Source organism: Patagioenas fasciata, chromosome 9 (assembly GCF_037038585.1).
Source record: "Patagioenas fasciata isolate bPatFas1 chromosome 9, bPatFas1.hap1, whole genome shotgun sequence".
NCBI classification, from domain to species: domain Eukaryota; kingdom Metazoa; phylum Chordata; class Aves; order Columbiformes; family Columbidae; genus Patagioenas; species Patagioenas fasciata.
The window spans coordinates 30615021-30633003 of NC_092528.1; the positions used below are offsets into that span (position 1 = coordinate 30615021).

A 17983-nucleotide genomic window follows, 5' to 3' on the forward strand; every position below is an offset into this window, starting at 1 on the left:
CTTGGTGCGAGGTCTGGAGGGAGGGAGGGCTGATCCATGGGGTGGAAGTCAGAAAGAACCAGCTGAACTGATCACTGCGAGGCTCCATGGCAGACACAACATACAGCTTCGAGAGTTTCAGACAGGGAATCTGTGAGTTACTATTACAGATCCCAAATAAATGCTGCTACATATTCAGAAAAGTGCATCATACAGGGGCACACGCCAGGGGGGTGATGACACCACGATGTCCCATGACAGGAGCTCATCCAGGACATCCCCTTGTCCCCATGGAGCTGGAGGATGCAGCTGGAGCGCTGGTGGCGGCACTCGGGGCTCTGCCTTGACAGCCCGGCAGACTAAGCTCGGCTTTCGGAGCCCAGCTTTGCCTTTCAGAGATCAAAGCAAGACTGACAAAACCGGGATTATTTTTGTGTCTGATGGACATACAGCATCCTCTTGTTAGGTACAGATATTTCAAGAAATAACATTTATTTTTACATCTTGCTGTACAGGTCTGAAGGGCCCCTGCTGCAGTCAGCAGCTGGCTCTGCCAGCTGAGCAGCGTCACTTGGTCCTGGGGACGTGCCCAGGCACCATCCCCCAGGTCCTGGTCGCTGTCCCTGCTGCCACTGCTGCCCACACCCTCGGGTGTGCACCCCAGGGAGGGATGTAAAGGGACAGTCTCGTTCCGCACCAGCACATCCCACAGAGCATATTAACGCAAGCCGCTTATCTTCAGGGGCGTTACAGACTCTGCCAGAGAAATATGTATTTAAACACAGGATTTAGTTCTTTTCCATGAACAAGATAATCACTTCTAGACTAAAACATTAGAATAACATAATTCTGCATCGTGAAAATCCCAAGCTTATAAAACCAGAGGTACATGACAGCCGCGGTGAGGATGGTTCTGGGGCGCGGTGGCAGCTTGGGCTGAGGATGAGCCCCCAGCCAGGCTCCTGGTGCCACCCCAGTGCCACCAAACCACTACAGACGCACCTCTTTGCCAAGACGTACGTGTGCATTTCACCTTGAGGAAGACGAGAAGGGCTCATTAAACAACTTGCTCAAAACGCTCCATCAAGCAAATCTGGTTTAACACAGATGCTCGTGACAACACTGGCCTTGCCTTTATTGTGACCCCACTTGTCCGCTGCCCCTGAAGCCACCACATCCATCCCAGGGTTCAAAATAAAGAGCCAAACGCAGACGGGTAGGATGCTCTAGGCAAGCGCAGAAGCCAGGAGATGGTTTGTGGCTCCTGCACAGGTACCTATTTCAATACCCTGACCAGGCTGTTTCTTTGCCCAGGACCTTGCAGGGGCGGGATGAGGAGCAGCACTGCAGCGAGCAGAATGGAAACCTCCACAAAGCAAAAATACTTTATTCAAACCATGTCTGGTCCCTTGGGAGGCCCCGTGGGAGCTGGGACCGTGCGGCTGAGCGGTGATGGACAACCGGTCCCCTGGGTCCCCGCGGGCAGGGGACAGCGCTGGGGACAGCGGCTCCGCGGGGCCGGGCAGCAGCTCAGCTCTGCTGAATCAGCAGGAAAAATACAGATCTGCGGCCCGAAACAGAAAAATAAACCCAAGTCCTTCAGTGCGGGGCAGATGAAACATTGCAAGCTGCTGCCGCCCCGGCCCTCTGGCACAGCTCATCCCGAACGCACCGGTCTCTTATTTGTTTTTCCTTTATATTTCACCTTCTGGTGAAGCAACTTTGAAACTTTCTGCCAAGCCTGGCTGGAGACCTTGCTTCCTGATGGCCGCGGTCAGGGGCCATTCACACCAATTACACTGCCAGGCCGCTCTACCCAAGCAGAGCGTTTCGCTGGACGAATATCAATTAGCGTCTTCTTCATTTCATCAAATTTAAGCTGATTGGCAGCTAACCCTGCATCTTTGGTAGCATCAATGTGTTGCGTATAAATTTTGGCAGGCTCTGTCAATCTTTTAATCGCCCTGTAGCTGCCTCTTCCCAGCAGCTTTCCCTCTGCACCCGCGGCCAGAGCAGCACCGGGCACAGCTGAGATGCTGCAGGACAGGAAAAGTCGCCGCTTTCAGGCTAGAGACACATTAAAAATAGCATTTCAGTGTCTGTGGTAGAGTTTTAATCACCCTGGATGTTTCGACTTTGCACCCAATGTAAGCGGATCAGCCAAACTTCAGAAAGCTGCACAGAAGCACCAAAAACCCATCTGGCCGTGACGGCAGAATCCGGCCCCAGGAGCGGGGTCTGGGGAAGGCAAAGCTCTGCCTTGGGGCTTTTCCACCTCAGAAATGCCCTCTTGATGCTACCCAACGGATCAGCCCTCGCAGCCTGTGCCCGGCTGCCTTTCCCAGCTCCATCACGGAGGCTTTGGGCAGCAGCCTCCAAGACTGGCCTTCATGAGAATGATCTTCATCTACTGTCACAAACCCTGGAGTTGCAGACTTCCACACGATAATTCTTCCGCAGCACAGCAGGACGCGCTCAGGGAAATTCTGTGTTATGTCCCAATAAAATTTTCATTGGGCCATAAAAGCTCTGGTTATAAATACAGCGACTCAGCCATTTCACTCAGCTCAACAGCTGTTTGAAAACAGCGCTCCTGCTGGGCTAATTACCGCTGATTGCAGCCATTCAGTTACTTCTCCCTGTCCCCATATGGACACTGGCGATGCTGCCACCCAGGAGCAGGGGGAGAAGAGCCCAGGAGTGAGCTGGTGTTAGGATGCATCTCCCTAAAGGACTTTGGGGGTATTAATTGCAATTAACAGCCAAGGTCTTGCTGCAGCAGGATGCTCAGTTGAGGAGTGGTCCCAGCTGACGCAGCAGCAACGAGCCCTGCCATGATTTGTAGCTCTTTCAGGGTGTATCTAAACCCACAAGGAACGTTTATTTTTGATAACAACACTTGCAGCTTGGCGAGGAAAGGCGCCGCAGGACAAACGCACCGCGCTTGTCGAGCAAACACTCATCACGTTTCCACTGGTTTCACATGAAAAACTTAATTTGCATCTGTAATCGCAGTTGAGGAACACTAATCAAAATTCCCATTATATGTTTTTTAGTTAAAAGGCGTCGTTCTGGCAGGTTTCCAGCCCGGCTGGCTGCAGTGCCCAGCCCAGGCTGCCTCTGATAGCACACGAGATCTGTTATTAATACCAGATCCACCCCGTACCCACCAGCCAGGCTCCAAGGGCTCCGACCTCCCAAAAGGGACCAGAATCGGGACCGTGACACTGCAGAGCATCACGAGCAAATGGCACCAGGCTGCTGGGAACATGTATAGCGTGCTCAGGCCCGGGATAAATACAACAGCATCGTCCCAGCCCTGTGCAAAACTGCCAACGCTGCCCAGCCTCTCCGCAGGGACAGTCCCCATGTTCGCATTATGGATTCTGCAGGATATGATGAAACGATAACCGAATCAAAACTGGCATGAAAAATACAGTAGCTTTGCTTAATTCTAATGAGAATGGAGGCAGCTGCCAGCAGGGTGACAGATGTGTGAGACGTTTTCCCTGCGGGCAGCGCTGCTGAGGTTCCTGCTCCGCTCCAGCACAGAGACCCTCAGCTACAGCCTTGCCCTGCAGAAGCGCTTTATTTTAAATAAACACCACCAAAGGAGAAAATTCACCTTTTCCAAACAATTTCCTGAACCCACTAAGTCTCAGAATTCTCCCCCTCTTTTTCTTTTGTTTCAATCCATACATCATACAGAGATCTGCTCATGAGGAATTGATGAACAAACTCCCATCTCGCTCCCAACCCACTGCCAAGAGCCAAAGCCCCCCTGGTACAGCCCTCGGGTACCGGGAGAGCCGCCCGCTACCAAAGAGCTTTGGGACGGTTGTAACCAGCGCTACACGATGTTAAATAAATTGTCGCCTAATGTAATGTGAAAGAATCAATACTGAAACCGAGCCCCAGAGCTCCCCGTGTCTTACAAGAAGGATGTGACCTACCAGGCACCCAATTCAGTTAATGAGTCACTTATCCCTGCAGATGGAAAACATCCCCGTCAGATTGCTGATGGCCCCATTAGCTGCCCTAACCCCCACTCCAAACCAGGTAATTTAATTTTCCCATGTTATCTATTCCATTTCTCAGCTGACTGAAAGCCAGCAGCTTACAAGACAGGCTTCAGTAACGACCATTATTTTAATGTACTCTAATACACTGAACAGGATTAAACATGATTAAAACACTTAGAGCTGTATGAAGCTCCATCGCACAGTACAAGAGGTTTTCTTCTTTGTGTTCCCCTCCAGGTGGGGCTGGAGCCCCTGGTGTATCCAGGTTATGGGGCAATGGAGCATCCCCAGCAGCAGCAGCGGGGCCTGGAGCCTGTGCCAGGCTCAGGGACACCACAGAGCACCTGGCCACGAGTTCCTCAACACTTTTCCCATTTCTGTTGTATTTCAGGGGTTTTTGAGGGAAGCGGAATCAGCCCCGCACATCCTCCCCTTGAGCAGCGGTTGGATAATTCTGTAAAACAGCTAAAAGGAAGGCGAAGAGCTAGAGAAATGCGCTGGAGCTGGTGGCTCGTGGCAAATGAGAGATTTTCCATCTTGCCATACGCACGGTCTATACTGTGCATACAGAAAATGCAGATCTTTTTCCAGGTGATTTGCATAACTCGCTCAATAAATGTATTCCAAATACAGCTCAGCCCAAGTTATGTTCTTCCAACTCATTGTGCTTATTGAATAGCAGATTTTAGGCAATTATGTATATTACTCCGTCATCCACACCCGTCAAATATCGCCCAAGCATCACTTGTAACAGCTTAAAACTCTAAATTAACTTATATGAAGAAATATGTTGCTAAGGACTCAGTCTGGGATGCTGAATAACACACAACTCCGTCCTGCCCTTTCCCAGGCCGCGCTATAGCAGATGGATGACTAATTATCATGCAATTACTTCTAATTCTTTGAGATGAGCTGGCAGAGGGTCAGAATAAAGACGAGCTACAGGAGACTCGTGGGCAAAACTTTCTTCCAGCAAATACCCCTTTGGCCAACGTCCCAGCTGCCCCGACCAGCACGGGGACCTGCGCTGCCACAGAAGCTGTCAGCAAGCTACATAAAACCCGAGGGTTTCCATCGGTCGTTAGTTGATGTTAACCAAGACTGAATAACACATAGCATGAAAACGTCACCTTCTCCTGAGATTCTCTCATTCGGCAGCGACATTTCTAATTATGAAAGCGAGTGGCACGGGATACAAATCCCATCAGCCACATTCAGCAACACTGGCACAAGATCTCACTCTCTGCATTGGAGGGAAAACTCTTCTCATTGACCGGCGCTCCCAAAATAATGGGAGGCATCTGCTGGAATTAGTCATGGGGGAGACTGATCACGTCACCCAGAACAATGTCATTTGCTGAAGCGCAGCAGATTACTAAGAAATGATCTTCAGCCCAATTAATTGTATCGTTGCCTTTTCCCGCTGCCGGGCTCCTCTTCAGGGAGCGTGATACAGCAAAACCGCTTGCGTCAGCACTTCCTCCGCCGCTGAGTTACTGTCACAGCCTACATCGCTACTTAAAAAAATACGTCATTTCAGGACTTGTGGAATGTGCTTTTTACCTGAGAAGGTGACTTGTTCCAACAGGAGGTCTGGCCAGAGCAGGGTTTGGTGCCGCCTGGTGCCTGCCCAGGGGTGCAGGCAGAAGCCAGGGACTGCGGGAACTCTGTACATCCCTAATTTTCCCTCCACTCCCTTCAGACTGAGGGGAAAACATTGCTGCTTCACTCCCCAGCCCTCTGCAAAGACTTTGTAGCTTTTATTTTTGCAGCTGAGTCCTGACGTACCTCAGAGAGGCACAATGTCCTTCTAGAAAACCAAGCACAAGGCACCGTGGAGCCTTCTGGTGCTCTCCAAGCCCTGCTGAGCCCAGGAGCCGCTCGCATCCCCGATCTCCCAGCGCATCCCAAAGGGTATCGAACAACCACTTTTGTGCTGGAATGGCGCCCATTTAATTAACAAAGCATTTGCAAGAGGATCGTTACATATTGCCAAACGCATAACCACTCATTAGATCCTCAGGGAAAAAAAGAATAATTACTCTTGCAATCTATGGGATGTCTGTTTCTCCAGCGACAAAACGTGCATTTCATCACCGCAGCTGGGATGGGACACTGAGGGCTGGTGGGGGAGCAGCTCCCTTGACAACCTCACCTGTTCGGACACACCAAGGACCCCCGAGTACTTCACAAACACCCCAGGAAGAAACAGCGACTGCGCTACTGGAATTATGGAGACACTGTGTTGTCTTCTGGAGTCTTCCTGGCACAGGGATGAAGCCAAGAAAATGCACACTGAAAACAAGCAAACAAAACGAGGCTTATCAGGCAGCAGCAGGTTTGCTGCCGAAAAAGCTGCCGTTCGGCTCAGCACCCCTGGGTAGCAGAGCCAGGGGCGTCCGCTGCCTGCATCCATCCCCAGGGCCCCTGCCTGATGGGGAGATGCAGAAATAGAAAGGTGGTCACCTCAGCGTGGGGAAAAACACAGAATAATAAAACCACATTTCAGGAGATTGCTTTGACTTGCTTAAAATGGAAAAAAAGCCCAACTTGTGATGCAAAGACTGGTGCAAAGCATTGCCCTGCTGAGCAGCCTGGGGAGATGCTGGTACGGCCCAACCCATCGGTACCCACAGCAGCAGCTGCTCCCAGAGGAGCTGCATCCCAAATTACCGCACTTACACCTGGTATTTCATAGCAGATAGCAGAGAAAGCACATCTAGAAGTACCGAGAGCAGAATCCCCAGGAGATCTCCTAAGGATCCCCTCCATCCACTGCCCAGACCTGGCCACTATTTCCTGATGCCAGAGGAATTCTGGAGAGGAGAAATCCACAATGTGATGATGAGAGGTCCCTGTGCCCGACAGCTCTGTGTTAGAATTAAGCTTGATTGGAATCACATCTCAGTTTTGCCTCCTCTCAGGCACTTTCCTCCTTGATTCTGTTAAATTCTTCCTGATATCCCTGGGTCTCAGAAGGGCACTTCTTATCCTAAATGTTTTGCCTTTGACATCTGCTGCACTGAACAAAGCACCTCATTTCCAGGAAAGTTTGCTCTTTATATTATCGCAGGCTGTCACACCTGCAAATTCTGAATGCAATGAAAACTCACTATCAATAACAATTAGGGTACAAATCAGGATTAATAACCAACAGAGAAAAATGACAGGAATTCTCTAACACAGACTGGGCCACAGACCTGCAGGGCTGGAAAGGGGCATTTTCTGCTCATACAGGGAAGACGGCAGTGGGAGGGATGGGGATGGGGCAGGAGGAGTCACTGCAGGGAGGGGAAAGATGTTGGAAGAGCAGCTGCCATCATGTTTCATTATTTACTTTGATTCAGCCAAGCAAAAGAGTTACTATTGCATCAGTATTGGCTTTGCACTGAAGACCAAAATCCACTTTTACTCCCTGAACAGTGGCCATCTGTGACAACTCACCACGGCGGGTGACACAGAGACCCGCTCCCAGCCCAGCGCTGAAGTTCAGCTCTTCAAAGCCTTGCCAGAGCCTGGTTTTATGATCATTTCCTAAAGGATGGAGCCTTGACACAAAGCACTGACCCGACAGCTGCCGGACGAGCTTTAGCTGAGATTTTCCTAAAGTCAAACCCTCCATTCCACCACTCAGCAGTTTGCATCAGTGCAACATACGGCGAGGTCCCAGCCTCAGCAGATCCCAAAGTCAGCCCAAAGACACCCAGATAAAACCTGTTTTAAGCAAGACCGGACCAAGTTTCACCCCAGGGCATGCACACAGACTGCAGATTTCAAACCCAGAAACAGCCCGAAGTTCCCAGACAGCCCCCCGGAGCGGCGCCGGCTGCGCTCTGCACCGCGGCGGGGAGCAGGGAGCCGGGAGCTGGAGCCGGGAGCTGGAGCCGGCGCGGCAGCCCCTGCCCACCGAGCTGCTCATTCATCCAGCGTCTGCCAGCGCCGCTCTCAGCTGCAGCTCGGCAGGAGCAGAAGGTGTGCGAAAAGCAGGAGCGAGCGTGCAAATTCCCGATGCACGCAGCTAAGGCTGAGCCGGGATTTACTGCTGGGGTGGGGAGCCGGGAGGGCAAACTTGCGTTGTCTTCCACCCACGGCATGGGGAGCGTCCTAGCGAGAGGTGTGAGCAACCCTGGCAGCGCCAGCAGGGGCTTCGCTGCTGTCATTGAGGACTTTATACTGCAAAAGGCAGCGTGTGTGCGCGTGTGTGCATGTGCACGTGTGTGTGGGTGCACACGCGTGTGCGGGGCCGGCAAGGGCGGCAGCCAGAGGCAGCAGGATGGGGATCCAGCGTCCTCCCCGCGGGTGAAGAGCTCCTCCTGCTGAAACCCAGCGGGGCCGTGGGCTCACGCTGCACGCCGGATTGTGTCCCCTTCCTCTGAAGGGGGAAAACAGGATTTCCTACTTCAAGGAGGAAATGTTGTGCTGCAAGCACCATACACGCGTGTATCACAGTATGTTTGGGATCGGAAGGGACCTCAAAAGATCATCTTGTCCGATCCCCCTGCTGGAGCAGGTGTAGATAACCTGTTCACATCCTTACCGACACACACCCCCTGTTTTCATCCCGTCCTCCCCCATTCACACGTGATATGGGCAAAAACAATACAGAAAGCAAGGAGCAAGTGGAAAATGAAATTATTTGGAAAAAGGATGGGAGTATCTGCTGTCACTAGAAAACAGGCTGCATAGTTGAACAGTCTGAAAAAGAAACAACCATTGATGAAAAATTACACTGGCTATTAAAAAGGACACAGCTGGATGCAGCTCTATATAGATCCATCTGCACAGGAAACAGAGAAAACATTAACGCTTTAAGCTATATCCCAATAAATATAATGCAACTGTGCTCCGAATTGAGCAGATTAGGACAGGATTACAGTGCAGGATTACAGGACTGCATCAAGCGCTCTCATATATTTTGCCATCTAAATATTAGATATTTCAAAGCTTCAGTGCATGAACAGAGCCTGACCAAGGGAGCCTGGCAAAGCTGGTGTGCAAAGGCATCATTCCCAAATTCCCCTCTCTGCAGGGGTACAAACACGACCCCCGAATGAGGGACAAGGGATGAAGGGTGTGATGTGCCTGCTCCCCCTGCACATCAACCCCTCCCCTATGGCTCAGACAGAGCCAGGAGCCGGTCCCGAGAAAAGATTATAAAGGAACTGAACAAACACGCAGTAATGCCTTTCCTGGTATATGGTCTCTGCTTTCTGCCATCTGCCACCTAAAAATCTGCTGTGCTAGTGGCTAAATCCACCACTTTGTATTTAATAGCCTTTCATGGCCTTGTCTGTGCACTGGTTTGACTGAAATGGAGTTAATTTTGCTCAAGCAGTTTGAAACTTTTCTTATCCGTAGCTAGCTTGCTCCTTGTTTGAGTTGAGTTTGAGAACAAGAAGACAGAAGCCCAGGGCAGTGTTAATGCTTTCAAGTGACTTCCCAGTGGTGTTGAGTTGGTATGACGAGAATGCAAGAATTTTCTGCTATCTACGTTGGTTTTGGGGAGCCCAAGGGCACTGTGGGCTCTCTGTCCGCAGGTGTGGGCAGCGGGGAAGGGGACACGGACGGGACAGACCTCGCTGGAAAGAGTCTTTACCATCAGCATCACGCTTTGGATGTAACGGGAGTCGGGTTTTCCGGCTTGTTCGACCATTCCAGTTCAGCTCTGTTCCAATTCAGTTCCATCTGGGAGTTCTGACCATTGGGTTTTTGCCATTTTGCGGTTGCTCTCTGGCCCTTTCTGCCTTTTTTGCCTTTTTTCGGCTGTTTTGGACCAGCCTGCTCTGTCTTCCCAAAACCAGCTGCTCAGCGTGGACAGAGTTTGTGAGGAACTGCATTGGATATCGCTCACTTCACATTTTGTTAGTATATTACTACTGTTATTTTATTAAACTGGTTTTAACTCAGTCCATGAGTTTCTCCCTTCCCTTTCAATTCTTTCACCAGTTCTCATTATTTTATGACCAAAACCCACCCCAGCATGCCCCCAAATCAGGCGCTTACCCCCTCCATTAGAATTTTAAGGGGTTTAAAGTGGTCTTTATTATTTTTGTTAGTTTTTTAAATTTTTATGCATTTTTTTAAGCTTTTTCAAGCGGCTCTCACGACTTGAATTGCAAGCTGGGCTTAAACCCTGAGAGCCTGGTGCCTAACAACGTTTTGAACATGCTCATACCCCCAGCATCCGAAACATCGCGTGAAAATGAGCTCCCCGGTTTCATTACAAGACGCATGGGAAATATTTCCTGTGTTTTAAACCTGTTGTCCAGAAACGTCATTCGCGTTCCCATGGGTACCTGCATTATGGGACACAGCGAGTTGTTTGCTACAGGCTGTTCCTGATTTTAAACACCGCTGCTGTAATCCCTGCCGATCACCTTTTTCCTGAGCTAAAAGCCTGTTTAATCACCGGGTTCAGAGGCAAGCCCATCACTCTGAGCCCTCTGCTTTCCCACAAACACAACAGTAGTTACTGTTACCCCTGTTACATTTTTCCAGCAGGGTGTTTGCCTTGGTGTCCACCGCGAGCTGACGTGACTCCAGGGTGAGGGGCACATTTCGGCAATAGCTCCTCTGCAGGAGTATTTTCTCTTTTTGCCCATGGTGGTGGTCACCACCAGTCCCAGGTCCTCACCAAAAACCTGTTGTTATCTCAGGATTTGACCCTGTTACCCATGTACCGTGATAGTCTCGGTGAAGTTACCAAACCGGAGGGCCTGCCCAGTAAATTGAGCATTTGATCGCTTATCGTACCCAGAACATGAATAATGCAGTTGAAGAACAAGGTTCGTTCTGGCGCTGCACACTGTGTATTTCACTCCCTTATTGTTTTTCCTGACACAGACTTGTATCAATGTGAGACACACACCAAATTAGACATACAAATCAGCCCTTTTACCATCAGTTTGTCCCTAGAGCGCTCTGATGTTCCCTCTTGCTGTATTTAGCCACAGCAAGTACATTCATTTTTCAGAATTAAGAGATCTTGGCTATCTGGTCACGGCGCTGTTTTTATCACAGCGGGAGCCGCCTTCTCCTCCCCACACATCAAACAAGACTCTGAGTGATTTGGGGACAAAGCAGCAGCTGAGGGTGGGTTGTGCCATCAGGTTGAGGATTTGTGGGTGCCCCCTCGTCACCCAGCTCCTTGCTCTGCCATGGGGACATGGAAAAAGGAAAAGGGGAAAAAGGAAAAAGGAAAAAAAAGGAAAAACCCCACCAAAGCGCATACGGAAGGAAGCTGCGCAATGAACACCCCGTTGGATAATAAGGCACCAAACTGGCTTTGCAAACAGCATTTCTGTTGTCGGCAGAAACAAACTAAGCTCATGCGCTGCTGGTTATTCAGTAATAGGCTAAACTGAGCTGTATTTGCTAAAGCAATGAAAGAAAAAAGAACTAAGCATCCTATCAACCAACCAGCCTATGCATATTTTAGTGAGAGTTTATTGTTGACAATTCATTACTTTCCACTATAATTAATAAAAAAGGAGGGTTGGGGGGTGTTTTGTGCTGTCTCTAGACCAGACCTACAGATCTCTGAAGAAATGTCTGGAAGGCAAAACAAGCCATGCTGGAAAAGACGACATTCGAGCTCAATCCGACTGCCAGAGCCCCTGTATTTCTAAAGCGAGAAGAGCAAAAATGCCCAGAAAGCAGCAAGTGATGGCTGCTGGAAACCCCTCTTGCTCCGCAGCAGAGCCCTCTGCACTCCGCACAGCCTCCCGTCCTCCTCCTCCCAGGGACGATGCGTGCGAAACGCAATATTTTATAGCTATGAAAAATGCACGCGCTTAAAATTAAGCATATGCTCGAATCCATCAGCTTCAAGAGAAGTTAAACGTATGATTTATTTTACCGTGACTAACGGCTCTGATGAATGAAGATGGTTTGATAAGCCGAGAAACAGGGAGGCGTGTGACGCTGTTTGCACGGAGCCTGCGGCACCGGGTAAACCAACACCAGCTACCCCAGGGCACGAGACCCTCCCAGAATATCTCATTAATTACATTTTGCTGTGACTCCCAAACTCAGTCTCCCGCAGGTTTGGGGCTCGGGTCTCCATCCCTCCCCAACCTCTTTGCAGGTTTTTTCCTGCGGGACGAGCACGTTTTCCATCGAGTTTTGGCCGATGCGCTTTGGACTCAGCATTAGCCAGGCCCAGCACCGGGGACGTGTCTGTACATCGGGATGCTGTGCAGGATAATCTCCTGGGGGGGAAACTTAAGACACCAGGTCATAAACTGCTTTATGGGAACACTGTGTGGCTACCACACCACTTGTGCTTCTCAGTGAGGGCACCTGAAGCGTTAAACCATGTCCGGAGCAGAGCAACACCACAGAAAGTGCGGAATTAACAGAGAAATAACACCGATAAATGGGAATTTTCCTGTGCGTATTAACACCAACCATTTCAAACAACTGCCACGTGGGATTAGGATCATCAGAAGGGGAGCAAAAGAATTTCTCACTAGAAGGGAGGCAAGTTTCCAGTTTAAAAATAATAATAAATAAATCGCAAAAAAACACCAGTTAATCAGAGAACCTGACTGGGGACAGCGTCGCTAACCCAGAGTGACACCAGGATCGCTCTCCCACAGCCCCACGCAGGGCATGGCTGCCCCGGGACGCTGTCCCATCGCCTTTGGATGTTCTCCTTTTCCCTCACTTGAACCCTCCCGGTTCTCCCTTTCCCTCACTTGAACCCTCCCGGTTCTCCCTTTCCCTCACTTGAACCCTCCCGGTTCTCCCTTTTCCTCACTTGAACCCTCCCGGTTCTCCCTTTCCCTCACTTGAACCCTCCCGGTTCTCCCTTTTCCTCACTTGAACCCTCCCGGTTCTCCCTTTTCCTCACTTGAACCCTCCCGGTTCTCCCTTTTCCTCACTTGAACCCTCCCGGTTCTCCCTTTTCCTCACTTGAACCCTCCCGGTTCTCCCTTTTCCTCACTTGAACCCTCCCGGTTCTCCCTTTTCCTCACTTGAACCCTCCCGGTTCTCCCTTTTCTTCACTTGAACCCTCCCGGTTCTCCCTTTTCCTCACTTGAACCCTCCGGTTCTCCCCTTACTGACAGCGGCTTTCAAGGCACCTTAACCCCAACTGCTCTGAGGATCCCCGGCCGGCGCTGGCACAGCAGAGCAGAGGTACAAAGCCCTTTGCCATTTCTTCTAACGCTGGCTCCAAAGCACTTTATTATTCACTCCGTCCTCCCTGGACAGTGTCTCCAAACAACAAATATCCCTGGCCAGCAGCTAAAGTCGTGACACAACCCTGCTGTTTCTATCAAAATAGCAAACCTGTCATCTTATTTCAATTTTAGCTCAGACCAGCCATGGGCAAGAGTCAACCTCCAGGGAAGGCAAACATTTTGAAGACATTTTCCCTTTATTAGAAGCATGGAGAATGTATCTGCTTTCCATAGGGGATGTCATCCTCTTCAGTTAACCTCGCCTGAAGCAAAACAAGATGACAACAGATAGACCAAGCCCATCAATGTCTTCTTCACCCATCGTCCCCCCGCCTACAGCCCCTTTGCCCGGGCTGTCCCCATTCCCAGCATGGACGAGACCCTCTCTCTTGGATGTTCTTTCTAACACACAAGCCACATATTAATAATCGTAATATTTCACAGCCTGAACCCAGCCAGGCTCTGGTTCTCAGGCTTTCAGTCCATTTGCTCCAGTTTTATGGCAGGGACAGACATTGCATCGAAGCACCAGCCACAGTTAAAAGCCTCTATTCTCCATGTTTTCTGTTTTGCTGCTCAGTCAGTTTAATGTGCGTAAATAAATGAGTTTTCATTAAAACATCAGAAAGGGCAAATCCTTCCACCCAGATTTGAAAGAGTCAGTTCAGTAGAGTGACACAACTTAGAAGAGAAGGAAAAAACCTCAAAGTTTAAAGACTGGGCCACATGCATTAACCATCGCTCAAATCAGACAATATCTTCAGATTCTGCGAGCCTGCCCGCGGGTGTGCACGGACTCATGGACACAGACAGACCACGGTGCTGGATGGTTCCCCGGCCACGTTTCCCGTAGTTTTAGCTGTTTGCCACCGAACAGCCACCGATTTCCCAGCAAGGGCCGTGCAGAGGTACCTGTAGTGCATCCCGGTGCGGGCCGGGACGGTCTCCAGCAGCGACAGCCCGTGCAGGTGCAGGAACTTCTCCAGCTGCTTCAGCTCGGCGGCCGGGCTGGGCCTCCCCGAGAAGGGGGGACAGGCCCTGGGAGCCCCGCTTGGCTTCTTGCCCCTCAGTGACGCTTCGCTCGGCTTCTGCAGGCTCGGTTTCTGCAGGCTCGGCTTCTGCAGGCTGGGCTTGGGGGGCGGGATGTCGGCACAGGCCGGTTTGTACAAGTGCATGGTCCACCCTGTGGCGGGGGGTCCTCAGCAGCTCCCGGTGCCGCCGCCACCCTCCCACCGGTACCAGATGCCTTCGGATGGTTGTGTTGCCCAAGATGACCACAAGACTATGGAACAGTGTTTTTCTCCCAGACGTTCTTTATATTATTGCAATCGGCTCATTTTAATTGATGCCCGGGGTGGATTCTGGCCAAGATCAGCAATCTCGTTCATCTGCTGGAACCTACGATGGCCAAGTCCTCCAAAGGATGAGGACTGCCAGTGGGAATAGAACACCGACCCTGGTTCCCAGGTCTTATATTTAGATAATGAGAAATATTTGTTTGGGATTCAATCCAAGGCCAATAAACGTAAACCAAATATTCTCACAGGGTTTATTTCAGGGCTCGGGCATCTCTCATGCAAGTCGTTAAAACATTTTGCTTCCTCATAGCCCATTGTGAACTCTCACAGCTCAGGTTCCATGGGTGGAAACTTCCCCAGGATCTGCAGCCTCCTGGGGCTCCCACAGCTAACGAGGAAACGAAGGGTATGGAGCAGTCGGACACCAAGAAGAAGAAGAAATAACCACAAAACAGACAAGGAAAATAGTTGAGGAAGGAACAAGGTACAGGCATTGGAGCTGAGGCGGGGAACAAGCAGCAGCTTTCGGGAGGCTGAGTGTCCCTGCAGAAGCTCATGTGTGGATGGAGAAGACCCAACGAAGCCCCTGAGATGCCATCAGCCACTCCAAAACCTCCAGCTCCACAGAACCTGCTGCCTCTTGGCATGGAGCAACAGGCACGCATCTGAGCTCTTTGCCTAAAAATAAATGTACCGAACCCACAAGTGATTATTTCACCAGTAAATAGCAGACAAAAAGCCTCAGGTTCTCAGGGTTTTCACCCCTGAGGGGTGACGGGACACACAGCACAGGTTTCATGGCATCACCGAAGCCAGTGCCCCAGAGCATCCAGCGCCCTCCGGTCCAGATAACACCCAGAAGCTGGCTGAAAAAACACCTTTTCTGGCCAACGCCAGCCCACAGTGAACAAACCACGACCGTGATACACACCATGGGGCAGACTTCTGAGGCTCTTCCATTTGAAACACCCAACCCATTTTCTGACTGTCAGTTCAATCCCAAATACATTGGAAAAATAAGTTAAATAATCAAGTGATGGATGTATCATGAACTCAGCTAATCCCTAAATCTTTCAAAGCAGATAAACAAAGACTGATCCCAAACCCAGAACATATTTTAAAAGATTATAATTCAATGTCACAGAGGGGAGTTCAGCAGGGACATTTGGATTACTTGGTTATTTTTTCCCTGTGATTGTCGTGTCAGGGCCCTGAGGGCACTAATGGGCCCCCATGGCCCCCTCTCCCAGGCTGGAGGGTCCTGATCCCCCAGAACCCTCCCAGCCCTGTGGTACCCGAAGATGGGGACCCCCAACTTCTCCCATTACTCACTGTGTGTCTCCTACAACAAACGCTCTTTTGTTTCACCTCCTGTCAGATCCAGCCCCCTCCTCGTCTCTAACACAAGGTTAAACAGCAAAGAAGTATTTCCACAAACTCTTCCGAACTTTTTGGACAGAAGAGTTTCACTGGGTCGGAGTGTTAAGGGTTTCAACAGATCAGCATCATTACAAACTTAGTTCTCCCAAAAGTTATTCCCCAGCACTTTGTCTTTACAGCACCAAAACTGCTCAGTCTACAGACCCGACTGTGTCCCCTTCATCGGGCTTTTGTTCGACATCTCTGCACTTAATAACGACTTGCTCCATCTCTCATAGTTTTATCTTGTTCTCCTTTCAGTTACCTTGTTTCTAATTTTTACTCTAATGACATTTTAATTCATTCATAATCCCAGCACGTCTGCAAGATCCTGTTTTGTGCCAGGCGCTCCGGGCATCCCTGTTCTGTTCGGGAAGATCTCACCCGACTCCTCTGAAATCCCCCATTCCCGATGCTGTGCAAAACGAAGAAACCCCCTTGACAGCAGCCCTGTCCCTCGTGGTCAATGACACCACGTCCTCCCTCCACCGCTCCCCAAAACCACCCTGTCCCCACGCTGCTGCTGTTCCGGGCTGAGACAGCAACACCAGCAATTTGTATTTAGGTTCCCATTTCATTAAGGATCTTACTCAGTGCAGGAGATTAGAGAGTCGCACATCTAATTTCCACTAATTCCAAGATCCCCTTATATTTTTTATAAAGGAGTGAGATCAGATTCTGGAGGCTGAGACATTTAAGATGGATGGAATTAGGAATTCAGCAGCTGCGGGTTTGCCCTCCCAAGTGGGTTTTTCACTCTGGGGAGGGACAGGGGAGATAGGGACACGGGGAGAGAGATGGGGACACGGGGAGAGAGATGGGGACACGGGGAGAGAGATGGGGACAGCAGCACCCCACAAAACCTTTCCTGCTCTTTTCTCCTCTCACCCCCCCAGTCCCTGCACAACAGCAGCAACTTTCCACCTACACCCAAACCAAGTTACAGCCACTTGGACACAACAGCTCATGAGAAATAAGGCTGAACAACCATAGGCAGCTTGTGTTGAAGTTCTGGAAACTGAGAAACAAGTTCGCAGAATTTCCAGCTCTGTAAGGTACATCCACCGCAGTGCAGGAAAAAATACCTGAATTAACAGAAGAGTCAGACTCATAAAGCCACAAAATTTCATATTGTTATGATGATGATGATTAGTGGGGTGCAAACGGCTGCTGTGCCACGTACCTGTGGGGCATGCCGGTGGTGTAGGCGATGGTGAACTCGTGGGAGAGCTCGCAGAGCCGCAGGTACCAGTTGGTCTCCAGCTCCCGCAGCAGCGCCAGGCGCCGCGCTCGCTGCTGGGGCTGCCCGGCCCGGCCCCGCGGCTCCTTCCCACCCTCCGACGGGCATTTTGGGGCTCTGTCCCTGCTCCCCAGCGACAGCACCGACTGCTTCCGCAGCTTCAGGGCTTCCTCGGCGTTCTTGTTGCCCACGGTGCCCGTCCGTGCGGCCAGCATGTCGCGTCCCGCCTGGCGCCCGGGCAGCGCCCCCGGCACTAAGTCGCTGCCCTCAAATCGTTTAAACTGATTTTCAGTACGCACTTGCCTTCCTCTATAACCTCACGCCGGCCACAAAGCTGTAATTAGATATGTGTCTGAGGAGCTTAGCTGGAAAGAAGAGCTGCAACCGACTCATGGAAACATCTGCAGCAGGAGGAGGAGGAGGACGGGTCTTAAACAACAACCTACAAACACGTGCGAGGCAGCGCACCTAAAGTGGACTTGCACACAACAAGGTATTTAGATGGATAACAGCAGGGGGAAAAAAAGGCCCAGGTCACTAAAGCTGTAAGCACCGGAGGCTCCAGCCAGCGCAGGCGAAGCCACACGTGTGCTCCCATCAACGGCAAAGCCACGTGGGCTCATCCCAAACCGCAGCGTGGGTCGCGCTGGATGTGGCATCGGAGCCGGACGGTCCAACCCTCCTCCTTCTTCTCCTCCTCCTCCTCCCATGGGCAGAGCTCCAGTTCCCCAGGTCTCCCCGTCCTGCAAGACTCGTAGAAAGTCAGGGATTTGGTCACCCTGAAGATGAGAAGAAATCACGATTTTTCCCCGTTCATTTGCTTGCTGAGCAAACGGTGCT

General features: G+C 50.7%; 1 protein-coding gene across 2 annotated transcripts in view; it reads right to left on the reverse strand.

Moving 5' to 3' along the window:
* The window catches only part of KCNAB1 (potassium voltage-gated channel subfamily A regulatory beta subunit 1), a 63750-nt gene extending 46243 nt beyond the window's left edge, over window positions 1–17507 (reverse strand). The window contains exon 1 of one of the 2 annotated variants that reach the window (XM_071812783.1): window positions 17087–17507. In XM_071812783.1, coding sequence (XP_071668884.1) covers window positions 17087–17358 — 272 coding nt within the window. In that variant the 5' untranslated portion in view covers window positions 17359–17507. Of the gene's footprint in view, window positions 1–14098; window positions 14489–17086 lie in introns of those variants that run through there. The other variant, XM_065844891.2, reaches the window with a different exon arrangement.
* Between the last annotated feature and the right edge of the window lie 476 nt (window positions 17508–17983).